General features: G+C 43.2%; 2 protein-coding genes across 2 annotated transcripts in view; one reads left to right on the forward strand and one right to left on the reverse strand.

The window, feature by feature from the left end:
* The window catches only part of Trappc3l (trafficking protein particle complex subunit 3L), a 49,061-nt gene that overhangs the window by 22,635 nt on the left and 7,906 nt on the right, over positions 1-18,520 (forward strand). The window lies entirely within an intron of this gene.
* On the reverse strand, positions 13,118-18,105 carry Calhm5 (calcium homeostasis modulator family member 5). Its single transcript, XM_052751355.1, has 2 exons — positions 17,507-18,105; positions 13,118-14,214 (listed from the first exon to the last, which is right to left on the reverse strand). The coding sequence occupies exons 1-2, from the start codon at positions 18,044-18,046 to the stop codon at positions 13,825-13,827; spliced, it is 930 nt and encodes a 309-aa protein (XP_052607315.1). The 5' UTR covers positions 18,047-18,105; the 3' UTR covers positions 13,118-13,824.

Here is an 18,520-nt window from a genome sequence, read left to right on the forward strand (position 1 = left end):
CTTGCGCTTTGTTGCCATCACTGCGCTATTCTTCAAGGGCGGTCTGTGTCGGACCTCTGGACGGTCTTTCTTTTATCAGGATAGAAATCTCTATTTCCATTTTACAGCTGCTTTCTTTGTACACACACACACACACACACACACACACACACACACACACACACACACCTTCTCTTGTGACTTATCCTAAGGGACAATGTAGGCAGAAGGCTGCCGAAGAGAACCTGGAACCTAGAAGCGAGGCACAGTGAAACCACCAAACTAGACCACTCCATGGGTAGAAAGGAAAGCTTTTGTGGAACACAAACTGCCAGAGAATGGAGAGAACAGCACCCTGCTGGAAAAGCCTGGTCGGTGTTTTGGGGACTGGTAGCTGCAGGCGGAGGGGTACAGTCCAGAAAACCCGGGGAGCTACCACGGGGGCTCTTCGAGTTAATCAGGAACTAGATGCCTTTGTCTAAGGTGGTTGACCACTGGGGACAGATAAGGAAAGTAATGGCCTTCCTGACAGACAGGAACCTGCCTCGTGAGGTTCCTGAGGAACGCTGAGTTTAGGTCTCTGTTTCGGTTCCGTGATAGCAGTCCTTCCGTTTGCCAGTCAGGGTCCTGTCTGGGTTGGTCTCCAGATGTCGTTTACGACACTGTCAGCAGCATGGCCATGTGAGCTGCTTTGGACCCAAGAGAACCTCTTTGTTTCGCTTCTTTTTGTTAAAAATCTCTCCCTGGTGTATAGAACTGATTTTTTGCTGATGATTTTTCCCATAACATGACCCATTCCTTCTGCTGTGATTTCATCAGAGCTGGGAGTACATCATTGTGGCCGTCAGCTTCTCCAGGTGATCATGCGACTCCTGTCTTTTAGAGGGGACATAACTACCTAGGGCAGATATGAACATAAGACGCAGCACGTTTCCGCACAGCTTGGACCTATCCATCCCGGGCACTCAATGGTCTATCCAGGACAACCTGCTAACGAAGAGAATGGGAGGAGGGTATGGAGGGTACCGTTTATTTCATAGAGTTCACCCCAGAGCTTAAATTATTTGGATGTCTTGCCACTATCTTATAGAAGAAAAACTTTGGAAATTATATGCTATTCCATGTGCTTCTCATGCAGCCAAAGATTGGAATAGAAAAGTGAGATACCGGAGTAATACCAAGAACTCTGAGTTTATATTTTTATGTTGTGAGCCTAGCCTTTAACGGCTGAGCCATCTCTCCAGCCCGAACTCTTGAGTTTAAAACCCCGGCACTCTTCACCATGCATGGAGCTGAGGACTTGGGTGGGGAGGCCAAGCAGAAGTTCATCTCTTAATACAAAGAGTCTGGACAGATGTGGAGAATGCAAGCTCACAGCAAGTTGGATGGGAACTGAAGGCGGGGGTCAGAGAGAGTTCTTCTCAGCACAGTGCAGGCGAAGCAGGACCGCGGGCCAAAGCATCATGGGTTGCCACGTTGTAACCCTGGGCTGGGTTCCCCACTTCCTCCAGTTCTTCAACTGGAAAAACTGGATGCTAATCAGATTAAGTTTAAGCTTAACATCGTCTTTGGCCTTTGCTATTTGGCAAAGCCTAACTCACAACCTAAATGAGCCGCTGGCCTTTCTTCTTTATTTCCTAACATATATTAAAATAAGTGGGAGCCCTTGGTAAATGGGAATTGAATTCCATAGAAGTCACGGCCCAGCATAACACAGCATTCCAGAGAAGGCTGGCATCAGAGTTAGCCAAATGTCGGGCCGTTTTCCTACTTAACATTTTTGGGAAGAGAAGAAAGGGAGTAGAAATAAACTAAAAGGAAAGAAAAATTCTTTGCGGTCATAAAATTTTCAATATTTAAAAAAAAATGATAGTATTAACAACCAAACTGACTCATAAAATATTTTAAGAATTTTCACTATTTAGGCTAGAAATGTGGTAGATAGGTTATTAAAAAGAAGAAACTTAAAAAAATAAATAGCCACTTAAATATTCCCCCCATTAAGTAGGAAGAAAAACCTGTTATACAATCTAACACACACTTGATCTGTTTTGCTCTACACCTCAGGGATGAGTAGAGGAGAAATGTGGGAAATTATTTCTTGTGGAGAGCATGTGTGTGCAGCCACTGAGGGCTATGGGGTTTGGAACTCATATTTGGGGGAACCCCAAAACCATATGAGCAGCTTTGTTAGAGTTCCAAGGTGAAGAAAAGGTGCCTTCAGGGAAATTATCCTTACACTATAATCAATATATTGAGAACAACGTTCTCCCTCTGGTCACGGGGAAGTATCTGCTAAGACTTGATTGTCAGTGAATTCTGAAAGTCCCCAAACAAACCCCCTGCTTCTTTTCACATTACTGACACAGGTCTGTCCTCCCCTTCTGTTTGTGACCCGGCCTTGCAGCAGTGAGTCAGGCTTCCTCCAGGCATCTTCTCTCCTTGGTTCTGTTGCTAAATGTTCAGCAGAGGAGGTTTGAAATGGTCCACGTCAGCCTCTGTAAGCTAGGCTGCCTCAGTTTGCATGGGGGCCTCTTAGTGTCCTTCATTGATTTAGTGTGCATATTGTGTGACTGTGTAGATGCACACGTGTGCATAGCCATGTGTGTTTGTGTATGTGTACACACCTGTGAGCACGTATGTGGAGGCCGGAGGACAACGTCAATGTCATTCCTTAAGAGTCATCAGCATTGGTTTTTTCAGAAAAGGTCTCTCATTGACCTGAAGCTTACCAAATAGGCTAGACTGTCTGGCCAGCAAGCCCCAGTGACCTCCCTGTCTCCACCTCCCCTGTTCTGAGAGACGTGGACCACTATTTCTGCCATTTTTATGTGGGGTCCAGGGCTCAAACTTAGGTCTTCATGCCTCAGCATTTTCTCAACTGAGCTATCTCTTTGGCGCCAGATTTTGTTTGTTTTTATAATGTTTATTCTTTCAATTAAACTCATAAAAAAAAAAGACAAAAAATCTCAGGGAAGCCAAATCTTCACCTCTAAGCCCTTAGGTTTTCTGGTTGTTTGTTTTGAGCCTGAGTTATAACTGACGTCATTACAAAATGCCCCTGAACTTATTTAATGGAAGTCTTACAATGCATGGGAGCCTTCATTAAGAAATGGAGAACAAAAGGATTGAACACGTACATACTAATTAGAAAAGAACAGTATGTTGCCAAAGAGCAAGTCAATTAGGCCAGGAAGCTGGGAGACAGTAGTTACATTAATGAAGTCTGTGGAGTTTTCTCAGTCTCCATCTTGTATTTGGGGATTCCATCTCCAGCTTTTAAAAGCAACATGAAAGGTCAAAGTGACATTCTGACCCTTTACTCAAAACACAACATGCCACAGGAACACATTTGGGAAATATGGCTTGGCCCCAAAACCTGTGAAAAAAATCCTGTAGGTTGGAAATAGTAACAGCTTTTTAGCATTTCAATGGTTTAGCTATTTATACTGGATGTCTTTATCAAGAAAAGAAAACTATGGAGCATATATTTTGGGAAACAAAACCCTGCATAGCTTTCTGTGCATAAAGAAGCAGAGATATTAGCCGGGCGGTAGTGGCGCACGCCTTTAATCCCAGCACTCGGGAGGCAGAGCCAGGCAGATCTCTGTGAGTTCGAGGCCAGCCTGGGCTACCAAGTGAATCCCAGGAAAGGTGCAAAGCTACACAGAGAAACCCTGTCTCGAAAAACCAAAAAAAAAAAATAAAATAAAATAAAAATAAAATAAAATAAAATAAAAGAAGCAGAGATACTGGGAAGACCAGCTGAATTTTGGGCCATCCCTGCTTGTCTGGATTTATAGTCATTCCAAAAGGAAAACTTGGTCCGGACTTGCCCTGACCATTCCAGGATCTCCAGGCAGCGGTTGTCAGTTACAGCTGCCCTGTAAACCCCCTTGCTCGATACAGAAAACCCAGTGCTCAAGGCTAACTTTTGAGCACTTAAGCAATGTTCTCTCAACAGGACAAAGACAATAGACTATTTTGAATGTTCCCTTGTGTTTCTGATGAGAATTCGTGTTTAGACCAACTGTGTCCCATGTCACTGTGGAGCAACTGCTGTAGCCGTGAGGTGGAACTCTCATTTCATGCCCTTTAAATACTTCACATAAAATAATAAAATCAGATACACTGAAGAAAAAAAAGAAAACATTCCACAGACATGACACAGGCTGAAAAGCTGGGTAGAAAGGAAGCACGTTCTCCCGTGGTCCTGGAGGCAGGCTGATCTCAGAGGAGAAGGAAGGACAAAAGTCATGTTTTCTATACATTTACCCCAAAGATGATGGAAATTGTTCAAACATAATTCAGAAATTTTTTTTAACTGCTTTGCTTCGCATGTAGGGTCAGTGACCTAAAAGTCGGCCAACTGTTTAAGGAATAAAACTTTTATTAAGCCTGATCACTGACCCTTATGTTTCCTTCCACCATGGAGATGCCAACGAAGCCCTTGGGAGAAATAACCTTGTCCTGTTTAAACTGTCAGTGCTTGTGTTATTGAAGACACACATTTCTTTATGCTGACATCTAGGACGCAAATGTTTTTGCAATGTGACCTGTTACCATGTTCCAGGACTTAGGTTATATACTCTACCAAGGATGATTACATTTTGAAGTTTTGTCCTTATAACCATTTATTAGCACCAGATTCTCATTTTTTTCCTCTTCTTTGAAATGATCCAGTGAATGTAATTAGGTGAATTAATTAATTTTCTCCACTTTAATCTGTTTTTGTTACAATTTTTATAACATCATAATTTGTAACTATTTCCTTCTGGTACTGATAGAGCTAAAGGTTTAGGAAATTATGAAAAAATGAACCGGTGAGACAGATAAAGGTAGGCATATAAAATTTAAAGTCTAGGGAGAACTCTAAACCTTTTATGAACTCCTCCCAATGTAAATTTTATCAGCTGTCATTTTTAACTAAGGTAACAAGAATAAACAAACCGAGATTATGACCTCATTAATACAGCAGAAGCAGAGCTGAACATAACTGTCCCAAATGTTCAGACACTGGATGCAGAGGGTCCAGTGCTCCCGATAGAGGCCAAGGCACTTGAAGAGAGACCTTTACTCCCAGGAACAGATCAGAAAGTCGCTCCCTGGGAACCCATGTGCTACTGCCCACAATTTAAGGTGGCAGATTGAGAGACAGACTAATTCAAGATCTCCACATTACAAAGGAGAAGACATGCTTTTAAAGGTCGCAACATGAGAAAGCAGGGTGTGTGTTACCAGTCAGACAAACATGGGTTCAAGTTCATTTCCTATACCTTAACAGTGGCCTAACCATGTTAACCTGTTTGAACTTTAATGTATTTTATAAAAAATGGAAATGCTAATACTCTTCCTCACAAGTATGCTTGAGGAATTTAGGTAAAACAAAAAAAACAACACTACAATATGAGCTAAGTTTGGATAGTTAATTTAATGCAATACCAACAGGAACAGAGCAGGAGTTTGGTTCTGAGTCCAAAGAATGCAGTTCTTGAGAATGATACAAAGCAAGAGTGTAAGGAGGGGACCCATCAAGTCAGTCTTCCTGACATTAAAGGAAACAGCTCTGCATAACGCAAGAATAAAATCTGTCCAGAAACCTTTACCTAGCTGAAAGCATATTTACAGACATCAGATGATAAATATCTCAGGTCACCTTTGAGAGTCTATGCAAATACCGTGCTACCAACAGGAATATATCAGGGGAAAGTCCTAATATCTCTGTCAAGGACATCCCCCAGGGATCATTAGGAACTCTTTCCTGAAGGTTCCATCACTTTCCAACAGCATGATAAGCTTATGTACAATTATGTACAGGGGTCTTCGGAAAACATTTCAGACCTAAATGCAAAGTAGAATCATCTAAATTTGAATTTGCCTGGTTGCTGTATTAACGACCTTGCCTTATTTGGCTACCATTTCCTATAAACCCAATTATTGTTGGGTTTCATTTTTAGTAAGCAATACTTCCCAAGTGGTACTGTGTGGTTAACGCTTATCCTGCATCCCGAGACACCAAATGTCGACTCGCTGTTTTTGAGGATGCTGATGTAGCTAAGTGGCTTCAAGTTGCACAGGGTTTGGCTCTCTTGTTTTCACCTAATAGTTTAGAATTTAATATTTATTGTCTACATCCATTATGTCATTCGGAGTTGTAAAGGCTTCTTTTTCTAGTTCTGAAAAGCAATAAAAAGATCAATAAAGGGGGCAAAAGATGGCCTAAAATAATAGCTTTCGCGTACTCAGATAACAACCCCTTTGAAGATAGAGTGGAAAGAGACACCATTGGCAATAGCGACTAAGAATACTGACAAATAAATGTTGCAAGAAACTTAACGTGAGATAAGCTTTCAAGCATTCCTAAAGCATCAAGAGTATCTGTGGACAAATGGAAAGGCCCCCAAGTTCTTGGACAGGTTGATACAACAAAGATTCTGAGTGAGTAGGTCTGGGGCAGAATCCAAAAATATAACTTCTGTCTAGTCTCCTTCCCCACAATGTCTGGCTCCATGCTTTCCACATCGAATTCTCAAAGTGTGGTCACTGAACCAATGACATCAGCATTGCCAGAGAACCTGCTAGAAATGCAGCTTGTCTTGCTTATCTCTAGACCTATGGACTCGGACACTTGGAAAAGGAACCCAGCAAGCTATATTTTACTAAGCCTTCCGGATGAATTCAGTGTGAGCTAAGTTTGAGAAAGGCCCCTCTAAGCTCAAATCTAACTTGCCCTGGAGTCACCTACACACTTAAGGCGCAGATTCGATTCTGCAGGTGTGGAGCCCGGCTCTAATGTCTAACAACCTCCCCCTGGAAGCCAATGCTGAGGATCTGAGACAATGCGTGGAGAAGCAAGATGAGGGCTAATCACCTGTCTCCAGATCACTCAAAACCAGCCTACCCTGTAACCGACCCCCCACACACACACTCTCACTTTTGACCCCGGTATTAATGACAAATAATAGTTTAATGTATGATTCCTCCCAATACTATGTTGACTTTAAATGGAGTTTAATCCATAGCACGATGTTCTTTTCAGACATAATTTAACCAAAAATAAATTTTAAAATGTATTTCCAGCTTTGGTGGAGATATTCTGGAGAGGCACTGATTCATGTTTATTAAATCATGACATATAGGTTATAGTGCTACTTGGAACTTAAGGAAGAAAATGTCAAGGGAAAAACAGGGGAGGATCTTTGGTTTTTTTGTTTTGTTTTGTTTTGTTTTGTTTTGTTTTGTTTTGTTTTGTTTTGTTTTTCGAGACAGGGTTTCTCTGTGTAGCTTTGTGCCTTTTCCTGGAACTCACTTGGTAGCCCAGGCTGGCCTCGAACTCACAGAGATCTGCCTGGCTTTGCCTCCCGAGTGCCGGGAATCATATCCTTGTGGTTTTTTTTTTTTTTAAGTTCACATTATGTATTATTTCAGGTTGCCCTCAAATTTAGCCACTTAACACAGTAAGTATTTACTTGAGCGCATGGTCTTCCTGGGTCAGCAGTCTGAACAGGTCACGGCCCCACAGGAGGTAGCTCAAGTGTGTAGGAATGTGTAGGAATGGCTTACACTGGCTTGGTGAGGGTCTTACATCGAGGACTTTGCAAAGCTTCCTGATTCTTTTTCATGTCATGGCTGCTATATTAAGACCAGGCTTTCCAAAAAGTCTCTTCGCTCACTGGCTTGCCTTGATCTACAGTAACTGGGACAGCTGGGCCCGTTAGGTTCCTTCTCTCTTGCCCTCACTTCCTCCAGATTCTCCTCTCCCTCTCTCCCTTTTCCTACACTTGTCTAACTTGGACTTTAGCAGATCACTGAACACTGAAAGAGACCAATGAACAAGCTGTCACACCTTGTATTCATCCAGCTTTCAGGGTCTATTGTATTTTTGTTGTTGTTGTTGTTGTTGTTTACTTGAGTCTGAGGAGGAACCTTAGTGTGAAGATTACGGAGTTCCATCTTTCATCTGGAGTTATTAATTCTACTTCATTTACCATGTGTGATGGTTAATTTTTGGATGTCAACCTGATTAGATTAATACTCATTTGGTACATCCTTATTTGGGAGTATGTCTCTGAGGGTGTTTCTGGGTAGCACCAGTATTTGAATCAGTGGGTTGGATATAAAAGTCCCCCCTCACCTAATGCAAGTGGGCACCATCCAATCTACTAATAGTTTGCAGAATACAAAGAAGACAGATGAGGGAATAGATTTGCATTTTCTCTCTAACTCTCCCATTAACTAGCTTCCTATCTCTCTTTCTTCCTCTTCATTATGCACCCCCATTCTTCCCACTCTTCCTGAAGAATTGGTACATCCACCTCCTGCCTTTCAATATCAGAACTCCAAGTTCTCTGTCCTTTGACCTCAAACTGAGTTATAACATCAGCTCCTCTAGTTCTCAGGCCTTTGGACCTGAACTGAACCATATTAACCCACTTCCCTAATTCTCTAGCTTAAAAATGGACTGCTGTGAGACAATCCGGCCTCCATAATTGTGTAAACTAATTGCCACAGCAAATCCCTTCTCATATATCTGTATATATGCATACAGATGCGATCGATTCTGTTTCACCGAAGAACCCTAAATAACACTCAGATAGTAGATTTTGTAAAAATAAGACCTAGATGGGCCAAAACTGACTCGGCGAGAACTATGTACCTCTAAGAAACAAAACAAAACTAGGTGTGTGGTACAGGTCTGCAACCCCAGAACTCAGAAGGGAGAGGCAAGATCAGAGGTTCAATGTCAGCTTTGGGTACTCAGTGACAAAGTGAGTTCAAGGCCAGTCTAGGCTAGAGGGCACAAACAAACAAACACAGTTATTATTTCTTCCTACCTATTCATTTAATGGTATCACATTGGCAACTTATAATTGCCCCAATGCACATTGTCAAATACTTCTAATTAGGGCTTTTACCCTACCTGGAGACACAAGGTCTGGTTATAAGTCACTGTTCGAAAACCAGATAGCATTGCAAATATCAAAAATTCATGCCCTTATCATTACCATGAATTCCCTGGAAACAATTATGTGGATAGTTTTCAAAATCCTAAGGTCTGGTTCCAAGAAAAAAAATATATCAGTATATGTGGAGTGGGCCCAACACTGAAATTTTCAAAGCCTCAGATTATTGCAAAGTACAAGCCACACTGAGACACACTGACAAACACAGATCTTTGGATCCAGCCTCAATGTTTTTCTTAATGAGTTTGGGATTATAAAAGAGGCAGATCCTAGTCTCACTCGCAATGAAACTAAATATCCCCTCGCTTGTACAGCAGAAGACAAAGAAGGAATGTTGGGGAAATTAAGAAATCTATGTTAGAGAATTCAGAAACACAAAAGTCTAAGTGGAATAATACTATGCTACAGTCTGCATCTGCAGTATCCTTCAAAGGCCCAGGAAAGGTTTGCGCTGCAGTTTTTCATGGTGTGGAGGTGGTGTTGGGAAGAGGTGGGGCGTGGTAGGACGACAAGGCGTGCCCTGAGTGGGAGTGGGTGGCACAACCCATTGCTCTTCTTTCTCTTGCTTCCTGAGCTAAGTGGCTTTGTTATGCCATGTGCTGCCTGGCCACATGCCTGAAGTGGGACAGGTCTGTCATATATGATAACTCCCAAAATTGTGAGCCAAGACAAACCTTATCCTTTTGAATGCTGACTTCTCTTAGGTGTTTGTTAATGACAGTTAACAGTTGAAATACCTGAAATGAACCCTGGGAGGAAAGGTATGAGTTTTGTGCCAGAGTAAACTGGTAAACGGCCGGATCGCTGAGTGTTGAACTTTTGTACCACATTTCAAGGGGATAGCTTCATCAGTTTCCTAACTAGATTTATACACACTTAGTGGTGTTTTAAATGTAGAAGAAGAAAATAATACATATATTTAAAAACATTGTTTGAAAACATATAATATTTGTAAAATATGTAATCTTGGGCATACTATATGAAATTCTTTAATTATTTCTCTATCAAGCTTACTTTGCAATTTTTGCTATACACTTTTTTCCATTTCCATTGGAAATTAATAAGCTGGATGCATCCTAAAACTACAAGGCTTGTTAATTGACTCTGAACAAAAAGCTAGGGATACGTGGGAGAAAAAGAACCTTACATATTTGCGACTAGTTTCTCATAGAATAATTAAATTAGACAAAAGGAAAATGGAGTATCTGTGAATTTTCTTACGTCGATCCTTTGCTTGCGGGGGCATCACATCCTTTCACAAGGTGTCCCATCCTTTCCCTGGTGTCACAGAGCGGCAGTGGTGGGAGAAGGCGGCAGCCCACGTTGGCTGCTGTGGCTGCAGGGAAATTAGAAGCTGGAAGAGGCAGAGAGCCTGGGCTTGGGATGTCTTCCATTCACATCATTTCTAAGTCTAAAGGAAAGCTTCACAGCAGACCTCGGGGAATCCTCTGACACCTCCAGATATCTAATCCCAGGTGTCCCTGTATCAACTTTCCCAGAAAGTCATACTGAGCCACTGGCTGCTCCTTGCTTGGGAACTTCTCCTCCTGTTACGGGGAAAAAGTCTTGTCTTACCTGGAAGAGCTCACAGCCTTATCTGAAGCCTTTGGAGCTAAGGCAGACGGCCCAGCATTTGCTAAGGGATTGGTAGGGCTGACACCTCACCTGTAACCCCATCTGCTTGCATCTGGCGTGCTCGTGGGTCTTTCCTGAACCCACTCCTTTTGGAAAGGCATTTATACAAGTTTGGGGTTCTTTCTAGGGAACCCCATCTACGATAACAAACTGCCCACACTTCTAAAGTTCGCTGCACAGACCATCTTGTCTCCCAATCTCTAGAGGCCTGCACCTTCTGGACACCAAGGAACAGGTACCAATTTGCTCTCCCTGTCTCCGCCCATCCCCTCCAAGGCTGTTGAGGGAACAGATAAGGTGTGTTGAACCTGTTCACCTTCTGCACAAAATACCACTCCGCAGGGGTCAGACCAGGAGTCAGGAAGAGGACCTGACTCATCTCAGGGTGACTAGAATAAGAGAGTCAGCTCTTCTACTCACTAAGCAAAAAGTCCAGGCTGCTGGCTTGCCGGTCTGGATTCCTTGAACGAGGCATCCATAATCCTGAATGTACTGAATCTAGAAAGGCTCTGAGGTAGAGGGTGGCGGACATGTGCCCCAGTGATTTCTCCTCACTCCTAAGCCTCCTGTAACTTTTGTAGAACTGCTGCCTCTCTACCTTCGACCCAACCCAAGAGAAGCATGGCTATTGGCTGGGTCCCATCTGCTTTCTAGCTCTCAATAGACACTCAGTGGTGGGCAAGCCCCTAGTCAAGGGGGGTTGAGGAGAGCCACTCATTTTCCATACTGGTTTATTTATCCCATCTGACACCTCTGCCTTGTCTCATCCATAATCTCCATATCCCACAACACAAACTCCTAATGCTGCTGCTCTGAAACTTGAAGGAGAGTGTTTTATCTACATTTCTGTATCAACAGTTCTGGCCTACAAGAGTAGCTGTTTTCCCTTATACTGATAAATTCTCCAACGTAAAGTGAGTGTCCTATAATTCAAATCATTTCTGATACTAATTGGAGTTAAACATGTGTCCCATGCAGGTTTATGGCCCATGTCCCAATAATTGTCCCTGTCTTTGGATGACATTTGGATGAGTGACTCTGGATGTCATCCACTAGCAGTAGACTCCCAAACTACTTACAACTTGTGCTGGGAGCAGCTACCAGTTAGAGGTGCTCCTGATTCTTTCTTTACGCTGGTTTATTCACTAGAGTAGCACATGACTCAGGAAAGCACTGTATGCATCACCTGTTTGGATGTTTCCATTACCTTTGGTATGTGTGTGTATGTGTGTATGTATGTGAGTGTGTATGAGTGTGTATGTGTATTGTTTATGTGTGAATGTGTGTGTGTGTGTGTGTGTGTGTGTGTGTGTGTGTGTGTGTATGAGTGGTGTGTGTGTGTATGAATGGTCTGTGGGTGTGGGTGGGTGTGTCCCATGATTGCCCAGCCAGTTTGGGAGCATAAACTTTGTAGATGACAACAGAATCGTGTTGTGATGTCAAAAGAGTTGGACATTCCTGCCAGAATCAGTTCAACGTTCAGCCCCTGTCTGTTCTCTGGAGGTCAGAAGATGAGGCTGAGAAGTTCAGCCTTTTAGTCACATGGTTGTTCCTGGCAGCCACTCCCCATCTTCAGCTGTTTAGGAGTCATTTCATTCATAAAAGGACACACAGTAAGAATCCCAGGGTTCTAGAAGCTTTGCACAAAGGGAAGACACGAAGGCCAAATATACTTTTCATATAAATCACAATCTTAAGATTTTCTGGAGGTCTTGGACCTATAGGATTCTCCCACAGTCTTTCCTCAACTTTTATGTTAATGAAGACCTAAGATGAAGCCTTTTTAAATCTGGAGATGCAGAGAGCTAGTGACGTAAGGTGTGAGTTAGTGACAAGTGTGGACACTGTGCCTCAAGCACTGATCTATTCAGAGATTTATGGGGATTTACACACAAACACAGACAGGCAGGCAGACAGACAGACAGACAGACACACACATACACACACACACACACACACACACACACACACACACACACACGACGAGTAAATGTTACATAGTGGAGAGTAACACACATTATTTCCATTAAGTATAAAATAACAACACAATTTTATGCTAGGCCTACTGAGGACAGCCTCCCAAGACCTGTATCAAGTCATTATGAATCTATTCTATAGTCTGTTTATATAACTCTGAAATCCATATGATAAAACCTAACCTCAAAGGTAATGTCATTAGGAGGTGGATCCTTCTGGGAGTCATTCGATGAAGGCAGAGCCTGCAGCACAGCTCGAGTCCCCTCAAAAAAAGATGTCTTACGGAAGCTCATTTGCCCTCCTCATCACATGACCCTTCTCACCACATGACTCACAGTGGGGTATCTGCAGTCAGCGACCTGAAGAAAATCCCTCACTGGGCCCTGCCTGTTCTGTTACCCTGACCTCAGAAGTTTCAGCCTCTCAAATTGCAAGAACTATTGCTTGCAAGGCACGCATTTGGTTAGGGTAGCCCAATGAAACTGAGACACACCCACAACATAGCAGGCACCATGCCCCAGACCCACAATTTTAGTAGGGATCCATGAAAGTGATTTTCCATCTTAAAACGTAAAAATGGAATTTTTATTGAGAAAAGTGTTTTAATATGCAATATTAATGGATTTGTCTTTATATCAGTGCAGTCTTGCATGTGGCTCTTATATGATTGTCTTTTAGAATGTAGAAGTGGGCTATGAAGGCATAAATGCCTTCAGCATATACCAGTCATGAGGCAGTCCTGCCCCAGAGGCAGACTTTCAGTATTTGGGGGAAATGTGGGAACCTCTGATTTTCAGACATTATATTCTTTCAGTTGGTGACTTTTGAGAATGCAGTTCTTCCAAGGAAAGGAATGTTACATGCTAGAATTCCTTTCATAAAGTGTTGGATATATTTGTGAAAGGGTTCCTGCGGGCCACTCCACAGATGCCACTGTGCACAGACCTCGCCTCCAATACCACAGCAGATGCTTGCAGAGAGTGGCAGACCACCTTGCCAGGGTCTGGGGGCACTGAGTCATAAAATCTTAGAGCTTAGAGTAACTGTTGGGTTTCCTGGGCCCAACGCTTCACCAACTCAGAGTGTCTTCGTTATCACTCAGCATCAGTGTGAGCACATCCAGACACTGCATTCGGATGCTTAAAACAGTTCCCCACTGCGTTATCCTCTTTTAAAGAAGCTCTGATGGTGAGAAAATCGGAGACATAGCTTGTCATGGAGACGGCAGGTGACTCTCGGAATGAGTCTACCACTGGTGATGGTGAGTGATTCACAGACTCTGGGCAGTGCCCACCATGATCATTGTTGTCTCCTCCTCTTGAGGGGTTTGTTCCAGACCATCATCTATGACCTTGTGGAGGGCGCTGTAGTGTTCACGGTCTTGGTAGAACGAATGTAGCTCGGACGCAGCCTCCCAGGCAGCGAAAGAGGGCATGGGAAAGGGATCTGGCCTCTTGTTTTCAAAAAAGCACTTCAGGTTCCTCTCACTCAGCTTGTTGGCACATTCCAGGAGTTTGTTCTCCAACTGTTCCTTCTCCCTTTGTGCGTACGTCTTCCAGAAACTCAGCTGCAGGTAGCTGACTTTAGATTTGCAGCGTGCATAGCAAGTGGTCAGCAGAGAGAAGAAGGATGCTGAGCAAATCAGGCACCATCCTAGAATCTTAGCAAGAAAGAAATATTGAGGACGCAGAAAAGCAAGATGGCGTCTCAGAGAGCTGGGTAATATTGGGAGAGTATGTGACGACATTAATACCACAGTCATTACGACCATCTCATTTGAAATTATTCATTTTAACTGTAAATGCCTTTGACAGTCCAAATAAAGATAAAGTTGACTCAATATCCATTCCCCTACTCAACATTGTTGCTAAGCAAAGCAATAACCGGAAGGCTGGCAAATGGGAAGAGTAACTATCCAATAACTTACTATTAAGGCACTTCCAATAGTATTAGCAGAAGAAAGAATTCTTTCTAATGGATCACGGGGGTCATTTGAATGAATGAGTGGTGTGTTAGCCAGGTGTCCAGGCACTCATCAATGCATTCACAGACTCCTGACCAGATTTTCCCCTGGGACTTTGTTTGTAGAGAGCCGCGGCCACTTTATAGATCAAAAAATTTATTGTTCACAGTAAAGACAAAAAAAACCACAATACAGTAATACACAGAAACTTTAAGAATTTAAAGCCTTTCTAAATGTTGAGAGAGGGAAAAAAAAGGGGAAGAGGATCATTTCAAACTCTGAGAATTATTTGTTCTTGATTTTCTAAAATTAGAGAAAGAAATTCTTTTCTAAATATGAGTGATCCTATTGGTGTTTTAACTTTAAAAGCAAAAGTCTACAGTTAACATGTCTTCTAAGTTTGTTGCTCCAATTTAACTTTCATAATTTGAGTTAATTTACTATTTGAGCAACTAATAGATTTCTTGAAAGCATCTCTTGATTTCAGTTCAAAGGACCCTTAGCAGATGGGCCCAATTGAAAAAAAAATAATAATCTGCAATTGGTCCACTCGGATTATAGCAGAGCCAAAATTAGCTTTAACTCAGTGGTTCCCAAACTCTGACTCAGATGTAGGGTTACTAGAAGGGTCTCAGCCTATATAAGTGCCATTTCTGAGTTGGCATTCCTCAGGCTGAACACCTTTCTCCTCACCATGGGTGTTCCCTGTACCCCAGGCTCTAATATTAAGGTCACCCATCTCAGAGGACATTTGGGGAACCCAGTGAAATGATGCTGGGTAAGAAGCTCATGGGTCCCCTCTGTTACCCACCTGTTGGCGGGCGTCTCTTTCTGTTCTGTGATAACCAAGTGAGGCCCAGTCACTACCCTGTGAGAATCCCCCTGCTCTCCTTCAGCCACCAGTGAGCTGGTGGCGGACTCCCTCAGTCCTTTCTTTCCTTCAGCATCCCCTTCTTTCCTGTGACCGGGCCTCCTGTGTAGAATCTATTCCCCCTCTTCCTGAGCTCATCCTGATGAGTTAGAAACTGTTTGATCAGCTTCAGATCCTCTGTTGCTTTCCCTCCAACCTCAGCATTGAACGTTTCTCACCCGACGGCTGAGTCTTGTCTTCCTCCCAGACCCACAGCACCTAGAATTCCAACTAGAATGCGATGATTGTGCCCAGCCTAGCCCCTAATTGTGTTCTATTTGCCTCTTTCCCCAAATCCTGCCAGTTTTCTCCTCACCTTGGAATACTTACTAATGTTCTAGAAGCTTTACGCCTCTTTATGTCCATTATCTCTAAATAACTTTTCACAGTAGGTGCCACCATCCCCCACTGTGAGAAAACTGGGGTTCGGAGTTCTAGATCACAGAGCTGGGGAGTGGCAGCATCAGGATTCAAAGCCAGCTGACTCCAAGGCTGAGCTCTTTCCACTACTCCATTCCTCCATCCTTAAGAACACAGAGTCACCCAGCTGGGTTTCTTGTTGCTCTGCCGCACCCACCCATGAATGAATGCACTTTTCCACCTCCGCCCACACGCCCAATTATTGTTTTCGACTGTGTGATGCCGGCTGCCATCTGAACATCATGGTCAGCACCTGCTGTTGCTACATCTTCTTTCATCCACATCTCTTGGGTATCCTCCTGTACGTCTCAAACCCAAGTCTGTCCTTACTCTGCTGGAAAGTCAACAGATCATTGGGGCCGATCTAAGTTATAACCAGATGTGCACATTTTTCTTTGAGTTTATATTTAACGAAGGGCTTCTACAGTGATGAGTGTTTGGAGTTGGCACTGGCTGAATGGAGCCTGGTGCCTGCGGGGGGTAGTCCATGTGTCATTCACACTATCATAACATTAGTAATTAATACCTTCCTTTAACAAAAGATGGAAGGCGCTCAGGAGCCTGACATGGTCCATCTAACCAATGCTTTGTGTATCAAACAAAGGAGTTTATTTAGGGACATTCTTTGGCTTGTTAGTTTATGGAGAATATGATTTTATCATTAACCATTTTAGACTGCAGGAGTCAGCTTTGCTTTGATGTGTTTGTTGTAAGGGCAAGTCCTTGCTAAAAAAGTAAAATTACAGCGCCCATGTGCCTTCATCCAGAAACTAACAGTATTCCTGAGAAATGATGACTCTGTTCATCTACTCCTACTGCATCTTTTGGTCTCAGAAATAGGAAATGAACTTCATCTCAAGGCCAGGCCAAGGCTATGCATCAAGACCTGTGTTCATATACCCGGCACCATGACAAGTTACTTACTTGTACTGATTAGTTGAAGCTGTAAATTACTTCTCACAAGTAAAACAATGCTCCAAATTCTGAGCTTCTAAAGTATCGTGAGAACTTCTTTAGCTGTATAGCACAGAGAGTGAAAAGTCATGATCTCTCTAGGGAATATGGTCACTCTTCACTGAAGGCCATTTAAAGACCGTTCCATCCCACTTCATTTGGGAAACTCTCGATCCCGACAGCATGTATGCACACAAGTAGCAGTGGCCACAGCAGTCCCTCAAGTAAGTTTCCCTGCTAATTGCACCACATGCTGCTCTGAAAAGTAGTAGCTGTGTTTCAGTGGATGAATAAGATGTGTCTGTGTTTTTTTGAGAAACCAGCTCGAAAATAAATAATCGATAGAAGGCAGTAATGCTTAATTACCGCTCAGGGTTAGCATTCAGTGTGTGGTTTTGTGTTCTGCATTATTTACAAAGTCAACCCAGAGAGATGGTTTAGAGCACTTAAGTATTTACATATGCATAACCCAGAGGGTATTTTCTTTTTGGAAATGGAGACTACCCGATCCAATCAGCAATTTTACTGAGCCACCCTGTCCCTAAAAAGCTTTTCCTGAGCATTGTCTTAATGCCACGTCGTGTTCCAGTTTCCACTTAGCATCAACATATTCTGGCAAGACTCAAGACTCTGGCCGGGCGGAAAAGAAGACAGAGAGAAATTTCCAAGCTCACTCTGGGAGCAAAAAGTCCCATTGGTCCTTACCTGAGACTGGGCTTGCAGAGACAGCTTCACCTCTTCGTTTTCCACGGGTGTCATGCTACTTTTGCCACAGGAGACTTTGTACAGGTCTTCCTGGCACTCTCGGGGCTTGCCCTTGCAAATCAGTTCCAGGAGCTTTTCGCTTCTGGTTCCGCTCATGGCACATTCATAAAACGTCCCATTCAGCAAAGCCACGGAGAGCCACATCACTGGTGCCACCAATGAACTCAGTGTGATGTGTCCCAGGACGTAGAAGAAGCGGCAGCGGTGTCTCCTAGGGAAGATTTTCTTGGGGTTTATACAGCAGCCAGTGAAGAGTCTCCATGCCTTGTTATTCAGGAAGAATCCAAGGATCAGTAACACCCAGGCAGGGGCAAAGAGGAAAACCAGCCCATAGGTTGTATTCTCAGTGCTGCAGGGGCACTTAAACGCCACGAGCGAGAAGAGACGCTCACTTCCCACGGTCAGCAGAGCCATGAAGCTGTAGCCAATAGCGGTTTTTTGGTTAAGAAAGAATTTTAAAATGCTTTGAAAAGCATCCATGTTGGAGACCCACGAAGAGGGGAAAAACGTTTGCCTGGGTTTTAACACAGCCAACTGGGGCTGGGGCTGAGGGTGGAGCTCTTTTGAAACAACAGTCCTCCTCTGTCTGCATCCAGCCAGATAAGGAAACAATGTCATTCCCCAGGAATGCTTATTTCCCAACAACGTTCAGATAATGCCTCCTACTGGTGAATGCTGACACTCGAGGGCTGTCAAAACAGTGAAGACCAAATGCAAAGCGCATAGGTTCCTTCTAATATTCTTTCAACGTGTTTTTTTTTTTTTTTTTAACTGCAAATAGAAAATTCTCACACAAATTAGAGTATAGAAATTTTCCAGTAGGAAGCTCAGCACTAGCAGAAATGGGTTTCAGCCATGGACTGGTAGTCAAATCCAGTCTTCAAACCCAGCATTTCATGATAAGTTTCTTCTCTGGTTCTAAGCCCTAAGATTTGGTAGACAGGAATCCCGCCT

The sequence above is a fragment of the Peromyscus californicus genome, unplaced genomic scaffold (assembly GCF_007827085.1).
Source record: "Peromyscus californicus insignis strain IS unplaced genomic scaffold, ASM782708v3 Scaffold_22__1_contigs__length_63687245, whole genome shotgun sequence".
NCBI lineage: Eukaryota > Metazoa > Chordata > Mammalia > Rodentia > Cricetidae > Peromyscus > Peromyscus californicus.